Raw genomic sequence first — 19,193 nt, 5'->3', positions numbered from 1 at the left:
ACCAAGCCACTTTAAAACGTTTGCAAGATCCAATAACACCACACACAGGGTACTCTATAAAGAAAAAAACAAATGGCTTCAATCAAACTTAAGTACTTTTTTAATCAAACTGGCACATTGAAGGAACAAAACTGGCCATAGAAAAACAAAAAAAACTGACCATGTGGAACTGGAAAACAATGGCAGTGGTGCATTATTCACGATTAATAGTTACATTCTCTCTTGGCTCAAGAAATAAAAGCACAAACATTATATAGGTTATAATAAAACAATATTAGTTCAATAAAACAAAAATAAAATATTCACACCTCTGTAAAGATAAAAGCTACTTGATACTGAACATCTTGAGCTACTATTTGGTTCCACCAACTTGTTTGACGAGAAGCAGAATCAATTTCTCAATATGGTCAATCTGAAGGGAGGAAAAAGACAATATAAAAAAAATAAATAAATATAATGAGTCATATGCATGTGTAAACCAGTGATTCTCAAACTTTTTTGATCACGCCCCCCCTTTAAACCTTTTAAAAAAAAATCTGGTGCCCCCCTATTATTTTAGAATCTCACTTATTTTATAAATAAATATTATATATGTAATATATTATCATTTCATTAAAAAAAAAATAAAAAAAATAAAAAAATAAATCTAAAAATTGAGATTTTTTTAAATTGAAAAACGTGCAATAAAAAACACCTGCATTAGCCTCACTTTGTAATGTCACTGAATCATTGAAAACTATAATGAAAATAATAGATCGGAATTTTTTTAATTTAAATAAACAAAACAAAAAAAAGGGTAAATATTTCAGTGATGACTTGAATGAATATATAACAAGCTCAGCTTTGTGTAAGTTACGTCTTCTCACCGGAACTGGTACAGCAGCAGAGCGCGCGCAGTTTACAATAGTAGCTTGTGATTCTATCAGCTGAACGAATCGGTGCTTTTCTTTGGCGAGCAACTTCTATGTTGGGCTTGTTCACACAGTGACAAGTCAAGAATCTGAAGAAGAACGATTCAGAGTAATTGGCATTCGGTGCCACTTTATATAGGCAGAGCGCCAACCACTATTCATGCACTTGAACGCCATTGCAAGAAAATTTTCCTGTTGATCTCCCGGGGGGGGGGCGCGCCCCACACTTTGAGAACCACTGGTGTAAACTATGTAAACTTGTGTCTGCAGCTTTCCCAACCTTTTGTTTCAGCTCAAGACAGCAGCATGACTGGGGAGCTAGAAAGACATTTTGCAAAAAAAAAAAAAAAAAAAAAAAAAAAAAAATTAAATTAGTACATTTGTTTTTTAAAGCTTATAAGACTACAGACATGTTTCCCCTTAAGCAGAAATCAGCAGTTGGCCGTGCACTAGGCTAAACCACTCGGAATATCTGACTGTTAAGGCCGATTCACACAGCACTGACAGACACCAACCAACATGGACAACCACCAGATTATAATACGTCACTTCTCAGACATTCAACGACCAAAAAAAGCAAGTGCCGACAAAACCCAACAATGTGTCTCAGCATCTGTCGGTGCAGTGTGAATTGGCATTTATTGACTGCAAATGTCTATATTTTTACGATGTTTTTCAAGCTATTATTATTATTATTATTATTATTATTATTATATTATCTTAAAAAAAACAAAAAAACAAAACACCAATAATACCCACCACTGCTGCCCTTTGAGCTTATAATGTCTTGTGGCTCAGTGCATTCCACTGTAGCCGTCGTCGTCTTGGGCATGTTTTCTGAAATCAGACATAATAAATGTTTGACAACTGCTTGCCTGGATATGATGACAAGGCTCCTTTTAAATAACACCTTTGAGTTACAGCTGAGAACACCAGGTGGAACAGCACCTGTGCACCAGAATTTCATTGCTAAATATCCTGGACAAATTCTTGCGCAAGCCCAGTAAACACCTACATTAATACTTAGTCTTGCCTACATGAATTCTGCTCAATATTTAATTCCTCACCTGGTTCCTCAACCCTGTAGCTGGCACTTAAAGGCAGGGCTTGAACTTCCAGGTCAGGTTTCTTAACGTCCGCAGACGGAGTTTGATCTGTAGGCTTGTTTGAGCTGACAGTTTGTGCCCGTCTCTGATCTATATCCTTTTTCTTCTCAATGACAGTGGCAGGCAGCTTTGAGTTAGCCTTGCTCTGTCCTTTCTGCAGAGCTCCAAGGATGATGGAATTAATGTCTCTGTCAGCTTGACCTGACTGCTGGGTAAGGGTTAGCAGGTTGGAGGTCCCATCAAAGCTCTGCAGTGTTGCCAGGACGCCCCCACTCAACTGAATCCCAAAGAGTTCCAAAACTTCAGTGGGCCACACTGTGGGAAAGTGCTCTTTACCTGTGCAGAAAAAAAAAAAAAAAAACCCGGCTCACAATCATGGCCCGACAATGTTAAAAGAAGAAATGTAAATCTGTTCTATGACTTAAGCTGGGCTTAGACTACAGGAGTTTTAGGCCAACTGATCCCCAATGTACCCCTCCCAACAATCTTAGGAAAAAACTTGTCACTTGTCAAATCTTGTAGTGTGTGAATGTTTGAGATTCAGAAGAAAATCTGTAAAGATTCTCCTTATGTACGTGATGCAACCAGATTTCATAGTCTGTTAGGATTTAAAAACCTCCTGTAGTCTGAGCCCAGTCTTACAAGCATTTTAACATCAGACGAGTGGAAGTCTTACCTGCCAGTGAACACCTGACGATCTGAAATGGATGCTGGAGAAGTTCTTTGGTGATGGGAAGGATACTAGAGACAGGGACTGTCTCCATGTTTCCATAATCAGCGTAAATTACATGCGCATGCTTGGTCGTCACCTCCAACACAACGGCTCGGTACCAATTTTTGTCACCTGAATGAGGAGAGTTTACTGGTTTAAGAAACAATGTCAAGGAGATATCAGTAGCACAACCACATTACACAGCATCATGAAACTCATAAAACCACATCACAGCAACAACTCTCTCATTTAAAAAAAAAAAAAAAAAAAAAAAAAAAAAAAAAACAACATTTAAAAGTCACTTATACAGAGGATTGTTGCGCGCACTTTTACAGCTGTAGTTTAAAAGCTGTGAGTTCCACTACAGGTGTGTCAATTTTAGACAAACCTGGAATTACTGGCTTTGCTGAATCCTCACCCGATACTTTTTAAATAGCCATTTCATTACAAACACTTACATGTTTAGTACTTCCAATGTATTTTTCAGAAGTTCTTAAAATAAACATTGTTTGATTTGATTGACTTTAATAAATGTGCACAGCCAGTTGAATTTCCTGAGTGCACTAAAACAACTAAATGAACCGCCCAGATTAATTCATAACATTGCATATGTGCTACTGTTCAAAAGTTTGAAGTGGTAAAGATTTTTTTTTTTTAATGTTTTTGAAAGAAGTCACTTATTTTTCACACCAAGGCTGCATTTATTTGATCAGAAATACAGTAATATTGTGAAATATTACTACAATTATAAAATTACAGTTTTAAATGCATTAAAATAGAAAACAGTTATTTATTCCTGTGATGTCAAAGCTGCATTTTCAGCAGTCATTGCTCCAGTCTTAAGAAATCATTCTAACACTTTGATTTTGTGCTCAAGAACATTTGTTATCATCAAAGTTGAGAACCATTGTGCTGCTGTTTATTTGCAAAGATTCACCATATAGTTTAGTAACACTGCACGTGTGATTCCTTCTATTTAACCCAGCAAGAGTCAGTCACGGGTGAAGGTAAAACTGACCTGAGAACTGTGCGCAGCAGGCAGCTCCTGGTAAAGGGTGGCACTGATTGGGGATTGGCTGTTTGCTGCAGTATTTCGCAACATCAGTCATAACAGCCTTCAGACCCTCTACGTTCACTAGGGGAGACAAAAATTCAGCTTAATGTAAAGCATCATTCTAATGGTATAACTATGGCTATAAAGGTTATAATAAAATAACGATGATAATAGGTGCTCTAGCTAGATTTTATGCTTTAAATACTACACTACAAGTGCACACCTTGTCCAGGATTCATTATGTAAAAGAGACTAGGGCTGATCACTGCTGCCACTCTTGGTTGGAACGTCTCACTGCAAGGCAGCTCCAACGTCTTCCAGTTCAAAGGAAAAGAGCCACCTACATGACAGTAACAATTATTTAATCATGCACAACAACAATAATCAATGACCTGCATATTACTAGTAATAATTACAAAACTATAAAGCCATATATAAAAGATTTTACCATCAGTTATGCTAACTTACTTGATACGGCTAAATCTTCTGGGGCACTGGCAGCTTCATTGTTCTTCACTTTCAAAGGCTCTTCAACAGGTGGATTCTGATCAATGGGTTTTAGAGTGGGCAGATCCTCAATCTGATTGGAAGGTTTAGTTGGCTGCAGTGGAGGCTGTTTCACCTGTCCACAAGCTCTAGCCAGGTGCTCAGAAACTAGCACAGCAGCAATGCTTTGTCCAGCGCTCTGCAGCTCTACCCCATAACCCTTCTCAGTGATGGACAGCACTTTGCCACTCAATGGCTGACCGGCACAAAGAGCCCGAAACTTGTGCATTGCCTCTTTACTCCACTGACCCTCCACTGGTTCTACTCCTGCACACAGTGATTATTGGCCAAATGTACAATGAACTTACAATGCTGTATACAGAATACAAACTTACATATTCAGAATACATATTTAGTTATTGTAGTTAATGAGGGGAAAATATCCTAGGCTTGCAACCATAAAAACAAATTCTGAGTAATTCATAGCCACACACAAACTCCAACAGAGAAAGCAAACCTGCAAGCCAGCAGCGTATCGCTTGGAAAGGCAGTTTGAGCAGGCTCTGAGTGATGGCCTTCAGATGTGCTGCCTCCACCTCACAGGAGTTCCCATAGTCCACAAAATAAACTCTAGCCTTACTCTCTCCACACACTTCTAATACCATGGCCCTGTACCATTGGGCATCTCCTGCAAACAGGAAGCAAAAACATTGATACATTGAATTTCTTTCCCAAAGAAATGAATAATTTTATTCAGCAAGGATGCATTAAATTAATCTGTGACAGTAAAGACTTAAAAATATATATAAGTTTCCACTTAAAACACTAAGCAGCACAACTGTTTTTAACATTGATAAGAAATGTTTCTTGAACACCAAATCAGCAAATTAGAATGACTCCTGATGGACTATGTGACAGTGAAGGAATCACAGGAATTAACTGCATTTTAAAATATATTAAACTAGGAAACAGTTATTTTAAATTGTTATATTTTCAATATATACCTGTTTTTACTGTATTTTTGATCAAATAAATGCAGACGTGTCGAGCAAATGATACTTCTTTACAACGCCAAACCATTTAAACAATCTTATTGACCCCAAACTTTTTAAACTGTAGTGTATATCTAGTATCTTAAATGAATGTATAAATGTCAGTTGTCAACTCTGATTCCAGTATATAAACTCTTGTTTGAATATGAAAAAAACATTGCTTTACAGTTTGTTTCTGTTTACTTTAATTGTAAGTGTTTTAATGTAATCATGGTATTTGTTTCTGAAAGACGAGTCAGTATCACCTGTGAAGAGAGCACAACATGGTTCTCCCACAGTTGGTGTAAAGGGCGCCCTGTCCAATTCACAATGCTTTTTGAGCTCATAGGACAGCTCTGTCAGGACATGTGAATCTGCCAGACAGAAATAAAAATACTTAAATTACAAACATAATGAGTCACACAGTTTAGAAAGAACAACATTGATGGACAGTCGCACCGATACTGTAGTTGTAACAGTAGAATTCATCCAGGCTCTTCAGAGTACTGATCACCAGCTCCACCTTTTGACCATCGAATGGAAGTTCAGCACAAGTCCACTCCATTTTCTCAACAACAGGCAGACTGAGGGCTAGGGTAAAATTAAAAGATACTGATTATAAATCTTCCTTTTAAAAACGGTCAGAAATGGCTCAAATAAAATAAGGTTCTTCACTTACGAGGCATTTCAGGGAAGGATGCCTGAGCTGGTTCATTCTTCTCCGTCTCCAAACTTTCAATGGCAGCATAACCCATGTTAACCAACAACTCAGCGACATTGGTCTGAGGGTCACTGGACTCGTCGATCATGGACACCAGAGCCCTACCATCCTTCTTACCCAGAATCTCAACCCGAATGAAGCGGTTGCAGACCAGACGTTTCACCATCAAAATGGCCTCCTCTGACCAGTCGCCTGTTGGAGACTTTATACCTGGAGCAATAGGACCCCGTTAATCAAGAAATTAACCTCTGGCTTCTGTATATGCTGAGCCAATAACACTTACAGATGCTCAGTGAATGAATCATTGTACTGTACCTGCCAGAGAACAGGGAATTGCTTGTGTTGCCAAAGCCAACAGCTCCTTGTTGATTGGTCGTAGGCGATTCAACTCAACTTCCTCAGAGTTTCCAAAGTCTATGTATCCGACACACACGCGATCCTCAGAGGAATATGCCAGAACTTTAGCTCTGTACCACTGGTTGTCCTCTGTAATGCATAAAGAGATAGCTTCAGAAGACAACACTTCATTTTTACAATTTCAACATTTCAACAGCACCCAGCCCCATTCGCCAACGGGAAGGCACACTTAAGACATTTACATGAATCAAAAGGAAAAGAAAAAAAAATATTGGTCTGACCTGAGAACAGTGAGCAGCAGACAGTTCCTGGCGCAGGCCTGAAGTTCTCACTGGCCAGAGTGTTTGAACAGTGCTCCCTTAAATTCAACTGCAACTGCTGGATTACACCTGAATACATGAAGATTACATCATACACTCAACCTACTGAAAGTGCAGTATATATATATTTTATTTATAAAAAAAAAAAAAAAAAGGTAGAAAATGACAACAGATGATGCTAAAACATTGCAGCAGCAAAGTAAAAAATTCTTTCCCCGTCATATATACAGTACACTACTATTCAAGAATATTACTGTTTTTGATCAAATAAATGCAGTTTTGGTGAGCATAAGATTATTTTCAAATTCCCTGACCGACCCAAACATTTGAATGATAGTGTATGCACCAATGATCATGTAATAAAAATACCATGTAATAAAAAATGTTTCATTAAGGTAAAACTGTTTTAAATTGAGTTGCAGAAAGCTCACTGGCATTTTCAAGCTTCTGACAGAGGATCTCTGAGGGAGACTGGAGGTGGGTGACCACTGCAGTGAATGTGTCACCCACTCCCTGAGTCAACGGCTCTGGAGGCCTGGCTTCAGAGTTCTCATTCTTTCCTCCAGACAAGCGCTTGAAGTTTTCAAAGGACGCCGTCAGCAAGGAATCTAAAGAAAGGATGCGAAACAGAACAGGGTGAAAAAATAAAAATCAAAGAATGGAATGAATCATTTCATGAAAAACAACAACAACAACAACAACAAAAAAAAGATACTCACTGATGTTGTGTTCAGTCTGTGGTTTGACAGGAACATTGTCCTTTATAGCATAGCCCTGGTCTATCAGGAAAGTGCTCATGTATTTACCTGTAGGAGGGAAGAAAAAAAAAGAAAAAAAAAAAAAAAAAAAAAATTACACTGAATATCTTATTCATTTCAGACAAAGCTCTCCAAAGAACCATGAATGGCCTACCAAGCGTGCTAAGAGGAAAATCTACAGCAAGCAGAGCTCCATCATTCATGATGTCCAACACTGTGAAAGTGAGGCTCTTTCCAGTAATTAACTGCCTAACAGCAATAGTGCATTCTCCTGTCCAACTTCCTGTCACAGGCTTTATCCCAGCAACACAACACTGCAAAGCCTGTGAAAATAAAGCAGCTTTGGAAAAAGCATGACAGTGACTACTGCTGGAACCATAAGTCATTTAACAAGAGCTGAGCAGTATAATGAATTTTTCAAACATCAGGAGTATTGCAAATATTTTAATATATTTGGCAGTTCCTTTTTAAGAACTATACATTTCAATGAAATTCAACATTTTTAGTCAATCTGAAATGATCTATATATACATATATCAATATCTATATAGAGAGCACACATAAATATACACACACACACAGAATTATAAGTAATAATAATAAAATATTTTGGAATGGAGATGTAACTCACAAATGGCGGTGCAGCATCGATATTGTCAGAGAGAGGCCTTATGTTGTCAAGTGTCACATTCTCCTCATTCCCAAAGTCAATGTAAAATACATTAGCAGTTTTGCGGGCCACATCAACTGACTGGACCTCAGCTCGATACCAGTTCTAATTCAGCGTGAAAAAGACCAAACTGAGCACTACAACACTCACTACAGTCAATGTTTTAAGATAAAACAAACTTGACCTGTTAAGCACTGCACTGATTTAAAACGATGCATTTTTCACAGAAATTCTAATCGCTGTGGTTCTGACAAATTTAATTAAAATGTAATGATTTGCCTCACCCGATCAAGAGAAAATTTAACCGCACAGAGCTCCCCAATTTCAGGCTTGTACTCAGGAGCAAATGAAGTACTATAGGCCTTCTGGAGCTCTGCAGTGATGTTTTTCAGGGACTCAATCATCTCAATTGACTGCAGGTGGATGGAGAACATCCCAGGGTTCCTCAGGTCAATCACTGTACCCTGAAAAAAAAAGATGCTCTGTGAGGCAGTATGTCTATATAGCTTAAAGAAATATAGGCCTAAGAAAAGTACCTGTATCTCAGCTCCTTTGGAAACAACATTCTTGCGCAAATCACCTCGAAACATTCTCTTTGGCTTTAGGTCAACACAGATCTCCTGTAAAAGAAGAATTTTCTGAGGGAATTAGATGAAATAACTACTGCAAGTGTAAGTCACTATAGCAACCAATGAAATACCTTAGCTTGAAGGCCACCAAGTCCATTTCCAGATGGCATAGCTGTGGATTCCTTAATTTTCTCACTGATTGGAAAGACAAAAAGTATGAAAAGGAAATTTTCACACTGTGCTTCCAAACCAACATGCAAATAACACTGATATACAGAGAACATCACTGCTAGTACCTGGTAACTTCTGAGATGCTGGGTTTGCAGACATGTCGATGAGCTTTCCAATCCTGAGTCTGACAAGCTACAGAACAGTAGCACGTTTTTTTACAACGAGTGCACCTGAAGTTTCCTAAATAGGGTACAAGAAATATCACTAGTAAATGACCTACTCATTCTGCTGATCAAAGCCAGCCAAGACATGTTTGCACCACTATCAGTGAGCAGGACCATAGATATTAGGGCTGGACAATATGACCTAAAATCAAAATCTCGATTAATTGAACATTTTACCTCGATTACGATTAATTCATTAAGACAAATGCGGATCTTTCATTTTTCATTTGAAAGTATTGCAACTTTTTTTTGTTGAGAGCAGTGATTTTATCTTTTTTTTGATTTTATGAATGTGTCGGAAAAAAATAGCAAGGGAAAATGTAATTATTCTTTAATAAACTAGTGTTTTCTGAGTCAGGGTCAGCTGCAAAGACTCACTGACTATTGGGGGCAGCCCTAATGTCGTGTTAGCTGATGCCTTCGTCTTGTTGTACAGTGTTAGTTTAGCAAAATCATCTGCTGAAGTCTATTGCAGATATAGATATTCAAACATGCTTCTAACTACAGTTGCAGACACTTGCTCTTGAATGTTCACGGACTGGCTTTGACGGTTTCAACATGGCGGATGAGGTAAAAATGAGGTAACCACAAGTTTTTCTTAACTCACTGACAGATTTCTTGTTTTAAGCATAAATTCAATTTTGAATAAATTTGATAAAAATCTTAAGTCATTATACCAACCAAATAAAATCAAACAAGTTGAACACTGAAATCAAGCTTAGTAACCTACCCTGGTGACTGCAGTAATTGCACAACTTTACCAGTGGGCCCAACATGGATCCTGCTGTCTGTGGGGGAGACAAGAAATCTCCACACTGTGGAAAAATTAAACACTTTAAATATTGATACTACTGCAGAAAACTATCAATGCTGTCTGATCTCTGGTTAAAGCCTCTAGAGGAAATACTACAAATATATCTAAATAGCTATATAACCAATTTCAACATATTAAAAACAGTATTTGACTTTAAAAAAATAAATAACTTGAAAAGATAAATCTTCAATTACATACAGAGAGACATTATCATATACATACATTCTGACTGTTCTTTGCAGAAACCACATTCTCCTTTCTGACAGCATCACTCTTAGGATCTAAAGAAGTGGAAAAGAAAATAATCTAGATTGTATTTTTCAAGAGTCAATGACATGCATGTCTAATGCTCAAAACATTTAATCAATACCATCTAGAATGTCACTTCCTAGCAGATGTTCTTGAGCGAGATCCTGAATTGCTGGTGCTGGTCCTCTAGGAGTAAATGAACTCGGTCCAGTCGCAGGTCTCCTCAGGGGGAGATTGGGTCTTATCAAAGTCTGAGTGAAGGATCGATTCATTATTCCTTTGGTTTCACTGCGAGGTGAAATAACACACTATTAGTCAATACTATGAGTTTGAGCAGGTATGGGACAATAAGATAGTAGTCCTGCTCTTGGAGATCTAACTTCCTGCAAAGTTTAGCTCAAAATCTGCTACAATCCACCTGTCTGTCATTTTCAAGTGAACCCAGAGACCTTCAATATCTGGTTCAGGTGTGTTTGATTGTAACTAACGTTACAGATAGGTATATATCAAGCAAGATGACTTAAACATAAGGTTTAATTAACGTGGGGAGTCATGTAGGCTTATGTCCTGGCACTTTTAACATGTGAATGTGTACAAAATATATATCAGCACGATATACACTGATAAATACATATAGTATATTGACTGAAACATAAGGTTTAATTAAAGTGCGTGCATGCATGCATGTTCTGGCACTTTTAACGCCCGTATGCGTACAAAATATATATCAGCACGATATACACTGATAAATACACATTATACTGATAACACTTTTCCTTTTCTATAAACATGAACTGAAGTTATAGTGACTGAACTAACTAAAAAATCCAGTATATTGAATATAATTATGTCAGTATTGATTCTGAGAAAAACGCAAAGCTGTTCACACGTGGCCTAGGTTAATCGACAAACCAAGTTTTCTTAATATTCAAGTATACCCTTCAGCTTGTTACATGTTAGGCAAGACAACCTAAGTGTAAATTAAAGAAATAAATACAAGTACGTAACACTTTTTCCGAATATATTATTTCGGAGATGAGACATTCTTACCCTTGACACAACCGCGTGCTGTAAGGATTTAATGCGCATGCGCAATTGAACGAACGCTGAGACCTAAGGACTTCACGTGACTGAGAATCCTTCTGCTTTAGTCACTGCAACGAAAGATACTCGACGGGACATCTTTTTAAATACATAAATGTATTTAAAAAAGCACATATACAGTGCCGTACAAAAGTTTGGGATCGGTAAGATTTTTTTTTTTTTTTTTTTTTTTTTTTTTAAGTCTCTTATGCTCGCCAAGGCTGCATTTATTTGATTTAAAAAAAAAAAAAAAAAAAAAAAAAAAACACAGTAATGTTGTAAAATTTTATTACAATTTTAAAATAACTGTTTTCTATGTAAATATATTTTAAAAATGTACTTTATTCCTGTGTTGGCAAAGCTGAATTTTCAGCATTATTACTCCAGTCTTCAGTGTCACACGATCTTGATTTGCAGCTCAAGAAACATTTATTATTATTATCAATGTGGAAAACAGTTTTTTTCAGTATTCTTTGATGAAAAGAAAGTTCAAAAGAAGAGCATTTATTTGAAATAGAATCTTTTGTATATAGTACTAGTATTAGAATGAAATTCAAAGTAAACATAACATTTTAAAACAAAAGTCTCTAAAATGAAACTTAAATAGCCTACTTGTAAAAAAAATAAAATAAATAAAATAATACTTGTAAAAATTACATTTGACAAAGATTGAAGGCTGTAAAGAGTCTTATTTGTTTTGCTGTTCTTTACACCCTCCACTGTTTAAATACATTTATTAAAATTAATATCTGAATTGGAAAAAAAATTTAAGTTCCACTTACTGTCACATGTATGTTTACATTCATTGGTTCTATTTTGTTCCTGTTCCCTGTCATTTTAAGTTGACCATTAGTCAGGGCACTGATCAGGGAGTCGGCCATTTTAAGGGCTGTCTCAATCGCAAAAACCTTCCAGGGCACTGAAATGTTCGCTTCATAAAAAGTCCCACAATGCACTGTGAAAAACAGGGAGCATCGATGCTCACTATGTTCCCTTAATGGAATTTCTGAAGCACGAAACTTAAATCACTTGAGCCAACTCGCATAACGACACGTGATGGATGTTTTTAAAAATACAAACCATTGTTTTATTTCAGCATAAACATACATCGCTAGACAGGTAATGAACAATCTAGCAAAGTAACAATGTATGTAACAAGCAAAGTATTTATCATAATGTACTTTATAACATTACCAGTAATGTCAGAAAGATATCAGTTCTGCTGTTGTTCATAAATACCAGTAGTGATGTTGTACAATGAGGACGTTGTCACATCTCCGGAAATAGAGTCATCAGTATCCCAATGTGTAGTGAGCCAGAGTCCTTTACTGTCCTTACCAGCGCCCGAATTCGTGAACACGATATACTGGTTCACGAGCTCGGGAGCTGTTTGAGATGCACCCCAATTATAGTGTGTGTCAGTTTGTTTCCATAGTTACTGATTAGTTTCACCTGTGTTTCATTTAGCTTCCTTTGTTTGCCTTATCAAACTTTTCTTGTCTGTATGTAAGCCCTAAGTTTCCTTGGTTCTTTGTTCAGTCTTGCTTATGTTAGATGTGGTTTTGTTTTGTTTCTTCTGTTGTTCTCCTATGTGTTAGAGTCGTGATTAAAAACTGTTCTTGTACTCTACATTGTTGTGCGCTTCATTTTTTGTCATAAGATATTTCTGTCTTGATACTAAGTGATATTAAATTACACCAAGGCATTTTTGTATAAATGCAATCAGTTTGTACACTTTTTCTTTCATCTACTTGATCATGTCGAAATGTGAGGAGTTCAAAAAGAAAAGAAAAAACTCTTTGTTAGACTTCATTGTTTACTTTAAATAAGTAAACATGTACATTTCTTACAGCAATGTATTTATTTTCACTGAAGCCTTATTGCGAACATGTCACTGAAGTTCTGGCCAAAGCATCTGCCATCATATGACAAAACCTATATCAGATTAAACAGCAGAATAACATAAGTATGATAAGGTATGTATCAGGCTAAAGTATTTTAATTTTGTCAGTCCACTTTTGCGCAGGAGGAAACCTGTGCTGGGTTTTTGTTTAGCCAGAAAAACCAGCTGTTCCACTATGTGGCAGTGGTGGTTGCAAAACAGCACATATGAATGGCAGTAAATGGATGGTCCCATTGGAAAGTGTTTAAAGCCTAGTTTTAAAGGTGTTCAGAAAGAGGTAAGAGAGATTTAATCCACATTTGCGTCAGTCTTGTTGTGACTTGATGTCAGTTTGCTTTTTAGAGTTGATTGTGCAGAAATGAACTCAAATAGCAGTTATTACAGTTGGGTGAACAGGAAGTATGATCTTCTTTAGCAGTTTGCTTGTGTGCAGTAAAGTCAGCAAAGTATTTAATCTGCACAGATATAACGCTGGAATCAAGCACAGATATTGTTGCCTCAGATACTACAGGAAATACACATTTAAGTGTTTATTTTATTATGTTTTATGTATTTGTGTCTATAGATTTCAATTACAATATATCTTTAAAATAAAGGGTTTTTCTCATGTTTTGAGCCAGAAGTCTGTTCAATAGCACTGACATACACTTAACTCTTCAGCTGTATTCCTATTTATATTCTGAAGGTTTTTACAGATCAATCTAATATATAACACGTTATCCCTAAAACATGGTGACATTTTTTTCTACCTGTTGGCAGTATTTTTTCTGGTTTATGGAGTGATAATGAAATATGCAAAAATCCGCTTCAATCTGTAAAAACCTTCAACGCTGATGTCAACAAAATTCATTTTGAACCTGACTTTATCCAATGCTCAAATTTCTGTTTTGGAGATTTGTGCAAATTTGTGCATATTTAAATAATAATGCCTCATTTGCATATTAAAACATAATTTTAGAAAACTTGAATACAATGTACTATACAGTCTTAATGTACTGTGATAAATCACCTCGGGAAGTATATGGTGACATATTAGTTAAACTCTTTACCCTTTTTGTAATATCAATTCTATACTTTGAAATAAAGTCATGTTTTTGCACATACAGGTCAAAGGTAAATCTACTGAAATCCACTAAACAATGAAGAGGCTGAACAGAAAAAAGACCATCGATTTAGTGAAAGAACTAGACGCCTTTCCTAAAGTTCCAGAGAGCTATGTTGTAACATCAGCTTTTGGAGGCACAGGTGAATTTTGATATTTGCTGTTTGAATATTACAGTAGATGTTACCTGTTACTGACTTCTTGGTTCTCTCTCCAGTGTCTCTGATTGTTTTCATCCTCATGGCACTTCTGACGATATCAGAGTTTCTTGTGTACCAGGACTCATGGATGAAATATGAATATGAAGTAGACACAGATTTTACCAGGTGTGTATATAGTATTTGCCATGTTTACAGTTATATATTTATATAGATACATATTTGAATAAATTATAAGATCTGGGCTGACTTTGTTTTGTTGTTGTTTTGTTTTTTTACAGTAAATTGAAGATAAAAATTGACATCACAGTTGCCATGAAATGTGAAAGTAAGTGCATCTGTTATGCACTGGAATTGTTTTTCAAAATGTTTTTATGCCCGGACTGTATTAATTACTCTGAATCAACTTTTCTTGTCTAGCGGTGGGTGCAGATGTGTTGGATATTGCCGGCACTGTCATTGCATCAAAGGAACTTAAATATGATCCTGTAAGTAACTCCAGACCATCTACTGCATTTCAGATTTCATAACTGTTAACTGTTTTGTGATTTTGTTTTTCAGGTTAGCTTTGAGCCCTCTCCACAGAACAAAATGTGGTACCAGTATGTACAATGTTTGACAGTTATTAATTAAATGCAAAGTTCTCCAGACAATATGTATGTGTATTATAAGTATTCATCTCTGATTATTGTATCTAAGGATATTAGAGCAGATTCAAAACAGACTGCAGGAAGAGCGTTCACTTCAAGATGTACTCTTTAAATCAGCACTGAATGGATACTTTTCTGACCCACTTCCACGGTATATCTGTTTTATTAATTAAGTCCAATGCTGATGCAATAAAATGTAATAATATTTTAGGTAAATAATCTTGGTATTAAAGACATAAAACATTTTATTAAGGATTTGAACAAACATGATGGAGCTAAAGATGTTCCCTTACAAACAATTAATTAATCATGCCCTGTTTCTGTTTTTTACTTTGCACAGAAATGATTCTGCATCTGAATCCAAGGATGCATGTAGGATACATGGACACATCCATGTCAGTAAAGTGGCAGGGAACTTCCATATCACACTAGGCAAGTAAGTATACACTTTTAGCAAAAGAAATACAGCTGTATTCTAGCTTTTATAAAGATGTTTCCTATGTGAAATTATTTGTTGATTCTGTCCTCATAGACCAATTGATACTATCAGAGGTCATGCCCATTTTGCTGCATTAATCAAAAACGAAGGTATGTTTTACTTACAGTTACGTACTCTCAACTTTTAACTCAACTTTGACAACTTTTAAAGACAAATTGAAAATTCATGTAATGCTTTAGATATCCACTAGATGGAGGTCTCACACTTTGCCATTTGTCTTTTCTAATAATTTTATAATTCATATGTAAAGTAAATCCTGTTCTTTTCTATTGTTAACATTTATAACTGCAAATCCTTATAAGCAGAATTATCTCAATTTTTTATTTTTTTTCCCAGCTGTATATAACTTCTCACATCGAATAGACTATTTGTCTTTTGGAAACGATGTTCCTGGACACATCAATCCCCTTGATGGCATGGAAAAAATTACATTAGAGCGTAGGTCTTTTTGATATAGTTCAATGTTTGTTCAATACAACCCACAGCACAATATACAGTCACAGTCTAGATATGTGTGCAAATACATGCAAATAAATTTAAATGTAGATGTAAATAATTAGAGAATGCATCTTTTTACATGCAATACAGTACCAGCAGTTTGAGTGTTCTTAATCTGTGTTTTCAGAAAACATGCTGTTTCAGTATTTTATCACAGTTGTTCCCACCAAGCTGCACACATCAGATGTTTCAGTGGACATGCACCAGTTTTCTGTTACAGAAAGGGTAGGTTATATGTGTGCCCTGTGCATGCATGTGTATCTATGCGAAAGTGTGTTGCTGTTGATCATGTTGCCCCCTGTCATATAGGAGCGGGTTGTAAGCCGAGAGAAAGGCAGCCATAGTGTATCTGGGATCTTTATTAAGTATAAACTGAGTCCATTAATGGTGAGGGTGAGTGAGGAGCATATGCCTCTCTCTGTGTTTCTAGTGAGATTGTGTGGCATCATTGGGGGAATCTTTTCAACTTCAGGTAATTTCCACACACTTTACATTATATCTAAATATAAGTGTAAATCAATTACAGTATATGTATGAGGCATGACAAATCATAGCCAAACATTCATAGACTTTTCTTCTGCTGTGCTTCTTCACACAGATCTGCTTCACAGATTGATTGGGTATTTTGTTGACATTATCTGCTGTCGTTTTAAACTTGGTGCAAATCAGTCCATGGAGGTGAGTCACTAATTTTAGAAGTTACGCTGCATGACTTTCTCTTGAAAAAGTAAGCCGAAGTACAACTATAAATAACATGCTGATCTGACTAATTGGGTTCTGTGTTTTTCAAGGTTCTCCCTGATTAGGACAGCCTGGAACATTTACGTGTACAGTATTCATTTGACAGAGACCTTTATCCAAAGCGACAAATGAGAAGCATGAATCGGACCTGGATAGCATAAACCAACAAAGATTATTTTATATATGCCTATTTTATATATGCCTATTGCCAACTGCAATTCCATATATTCCATTTCATAATTACATCATCATCCTTTAAAAAAGTGGACAAAGACAAGTTAAAATCTCCCATTGTTAATCATTTTTGTAATGATGGTCAGACAATTTAAAAATGCCAACTCTGTTACCATGATTTTGTATAGTAGAGTGATAACTGAACAATGGATATTTTTTATATAATGTTTTATATAATATTTTTTCATAATGTCAGAAATAAATTGTCTTTCAAAGAAGAACCTTGTAGTTTCATGACTGCCTTGTAATGTCAAATTAAACTGTAGAACTGTCCTACTCTGTTAAATTTATGATATAAATTTATGAATATTCAGTAGGGTATATAATACATTAATGACATCAAAATTAGATGTACACAAAATTGCTGAAATGCAAACTTATTTTATGCAATATGTTTTTAGAAGTTGTTTATTATTATGGCTGCAGCTAGCGATTATTTTGATAAAAATGAAAAATGTCAAAAAAAAAATAAAAAAAATAAATCCACATCCCGCCCAAACAATGTGCTGTTAACTTTCTACATGATAATACTTATTTTAGCCCTAATATTATAAAATAGCAATTATAGTTATATATGTACTTTATAAATACCATAAAATTTAACAAACAGTTGGAACGCTACATCAACAACAAAACACAGTAAACCTAGAAGAGGGAAGAGCCTTTAAAACCATAACTTCCGGTCTTTTGATTTAACTACCGTATGGTTTGTTATATTACATAGAACATATATAGCCAGAACACTATTTACATTTTTGACAGTACGTTTCTTACCAATATAAGTATTTTAACACCTCCTCGGGTCAAATAAATTTAAATTAAATTCATGTGGTCTTTCAGAAACTCTTCAGAAAAGTCATTTGGGCCGATTTGGCTCCCCCTGTCGGCGGTATTTGATCCTGCGTTCTAGCTAACTGCTTGCTGGCCATCTCGGTGTTCGTAATTCTTCGCTATCAGTGCGTTCAGGGGCCATATTGTTGATGTGTCACCTCGGGAGGAGATCACTCACACGGACTTGACACTCACTATTTATCACGGCAGCTGGTGTATGGCATTTTAAATGGATTTAACATAACCGGTAAGTCACATCTTTTAAACCAAAATATCCAGATCCCAACTACAAAAGCGAATGTTTATTTAATTAGCTTGAAAGCTAAGCCATTCGGTGAACTTAATGGCAGCTGGCTGATATACTATTGTTATATACTTATAATCTACCAGATTAATAGATACACTCTTATCATAACATCATCGTAGCAAGCTAAATGACTTATTATAATCAGTTATGGCTGTTAAAACTCATCTGATCAGCTTGAGAATGTTATAAAGGACTAGATCACTACACACAATACACAATTACACAGGTCAATTTTGTATTTGAGGTGTTTAAATACTTAACCATTCTATAATTAGTTGCATTAACACCGTATCTCTTTTAATTCGTGTGGACAAAACAGGTGTTTTCTCATTAACACGTAAAATGTGACATATTTGGAAAGGTTAGCCGGTGTGCTAAAGCTAACTGCACCTGTGTGGAAACAGCAGTATCTGTCACTCGCCTCAAAATGAATAATATAATGATCAATGCTTGTATTTACTAAATTTCCTCTATTAATGCTGTTTATAGATTAAATAACTTTGGTGCGAGAAAATGTGTCAATGTGGGTTGAGCACTGTCCATCCTTCCCCTGTAGAATTACAGAAGAAATACCACTAACATAACATGATGATTTGTGAGACTGAAGATAAAAACAAAAAACAAAGATGATTCAAACACAGATAAGAAAGAAGAAAAAAGGAAGTTAACCTGGGCAGGAAATTGCTTAACTATTTAATGCCAGTCAAAATCTGTTTTTCAGTTCTGACTAAAAAAAGTGTGATAACGTTTAGCATCCATTTAACACCTTTTTAAAGTATTTCACTGAGTGTCTGTGAGTGAGAAATATTAAACGTTTCAGTTTGGTGCTAGTTGACAGTTGAGAATGTCTGCTTGGAGAGAGGCATGAGAAGCTGGTGACCTTTTAAAGTTTTAGTTGAGTTATTGGTAGTCGCACATCTTGTCCTACTACAGACAAGTCTTGTACCTCATACAGTGTTTGTGTTCTTGGCAAGAATACATTTTATTAAGGATAATAAAATAATGATTACATCATGATTGGAAATTTCATGTAG

General features: G+C 35.9%; 3 protein-coding genes across 8 annotated transcripts in view; 2 read left to right on the top strand and 1 right to left on the bottom strand.

Annotated features, from left to right (window-relative positions):
* Positions 1–77: 77 nt before the first annotated feature.
* tdrd1 (tudor domain containing 1) overlaps positions 78–19,193 on the bottom strand; it is a 63,074-nt gene continuing 43,958 nt past the window's right edge. For 2 of the 6 annotated variants that reach the window (XM_051913827.1, XM_051913828.1), the window contains exons 3-26: positions 10,275–10,441; positions 10,127–10,185; positions 9,821–9,905; positions 8,992–9,106; positions 8,827–8,890; positions 8,411–8,746; positions 8,088–8,231; positions 7,611–7,779; positions 7,418–7,504; positions 7,130–7,306; positions 6,660–6,767; positions 6,337–6,507; positions 5,980–6,231; positions 5,760–5,891; positions 5,567–5,674; positions 4,787–4,957; positions 4,252–4,596; positions 4,007–4,123; positions 3,748–3,864; positions 2,694–2,861; positions 1,979–2,353; positions 1,671–1,748; positions 1,192–1,229; positions 78–412 (exon numbers count right to left, since the gene is read on the bottom strand). In XM_051913827.1, the coding sequence (XP_051769787.1) occupies positions 353–412; positions 1,192–1,229; positions 1,671–1,748; positions 1,979–2,353; positions 2,694–2,861; positions 3,748–3,864; positions 4,007–4,123; positions 4,252–4,596; positions 4,787–4,957; positions 5,567–5,674; positions 5,760–5,891; positions 5,980–6,231; positions 6,337–6,507; positions 6,660–6,767; positions 7,130–7,306; positions 7,418–7,504; positions 7,611–7,779; positions 8,088–8,231; positions 8,411–8,746; positions 8,827–8,890; positions 8,992–9,106; positions 9,821–9,905; positions 10,127–10,185; positions 10,275–10,425 (3,627 nt within the window). In that variant the 5' untranslated portion in view covers positions 10,426–10,441 and the 3' untranslated portion in view covers positions 78–352. Of the gene's footprint in view, positions 413–1,191; positions 1,230–1,670; positions 1,749–1,978; positions 2,354–2,693; positions 2,862–3,747; positions 3,865–4,006; positions 4,124–4,251; positions 4,597–4,786; positions 4,958–5,566; positions 5,675–5,759; positions 5,892–5,979; positions 6,232–6,336; positions 6,508–6,659; positions 6,768–7,129; positions 7,307–7,417; positions 7,505–7,610; positions 7,780–8,087; positions 8,232–8,410; positions 8,765–8,826; positions 8,891–8,991; positions 9,107–9,820; positions 9,906–10,126; positions 10,186–10,274; positions 10,442–11,203; positions 11,306–12,475; positions 12,580–19,193 lie in introns of those variants that run through there. The other 4 variants (XM_051913830.1, XM_051913831.1, XM_051913829.1 and 1 more) reach the window with 4 other exon arrangements.
* Positions 13,326–17,793, top strand: si:ch211-225b10.3 (endoplasmic reticulum-Golgi intermediate compartment protein 2). Its single transcript, XM_051913838.1, has 14 exons — positions 13,326–13,416; positions 14,246–14,384; positions 14,459–14,567; positions 14,681–14,727; positions 14,820–14,887; positions 14,961–15,001; positions 15,099–15,200; positions 15,390–15,485; positions 15,582–15,637; positions 15,885–15,986; positions 16,174–16,271; positions 16,356–16,518; positions 16,645–16,724; positions 16,838–17,793. The coding sequence occupies exons 2-14, from the start codon at positions 14,279–14,281 to the stop codon at positions 16,850–16,852; spliced, it is 1,083 nt and encodes a 360-aa protein (XP_051769798.1). The 5' UTR covers positions 13,326–13,416; positions 14,246–14,278; the 3' UTR covers positions 16,853–17,793.
* ccdc186 (coiled-coil domain-containing protein 186) overlaps positions 17,966–19,193 on the top strand; it is a 28,495-nt gene continuing 27,267 nt past the window's right edge. Inside the window, exon 1 of the mRNA XM_051913832.1 lies at positions 17,966–18,099. The gene's annotated coding sequence lies outside the window, so the exon portion shown is untranslated. The remainder of the gene's footprint in view (positions 18,100–19,193) is intronic.

This window comes from Ctenopharyngodon idella, chromosome 12 (assembly GCF_019924925.1).
Source record: "Ctenopharyngodon idella isolate HZGC_01 chromosome 12, HZGC01, whole genome shotgun sequence".
In the NCBI taxonomy this organism is placed as follows: domain Eukaryota; kingdom Metazoa; phylum Chordata; class Actinopteri; order Cypriniformes; family Xenocyprididae; genus Ctenopharyngodon; species Ctenopharyngodon idella.
Note: the sequence above shows the minus strand (reverse complement) of the source record. Positions and strands in the feature narration are given on the sequence as shown.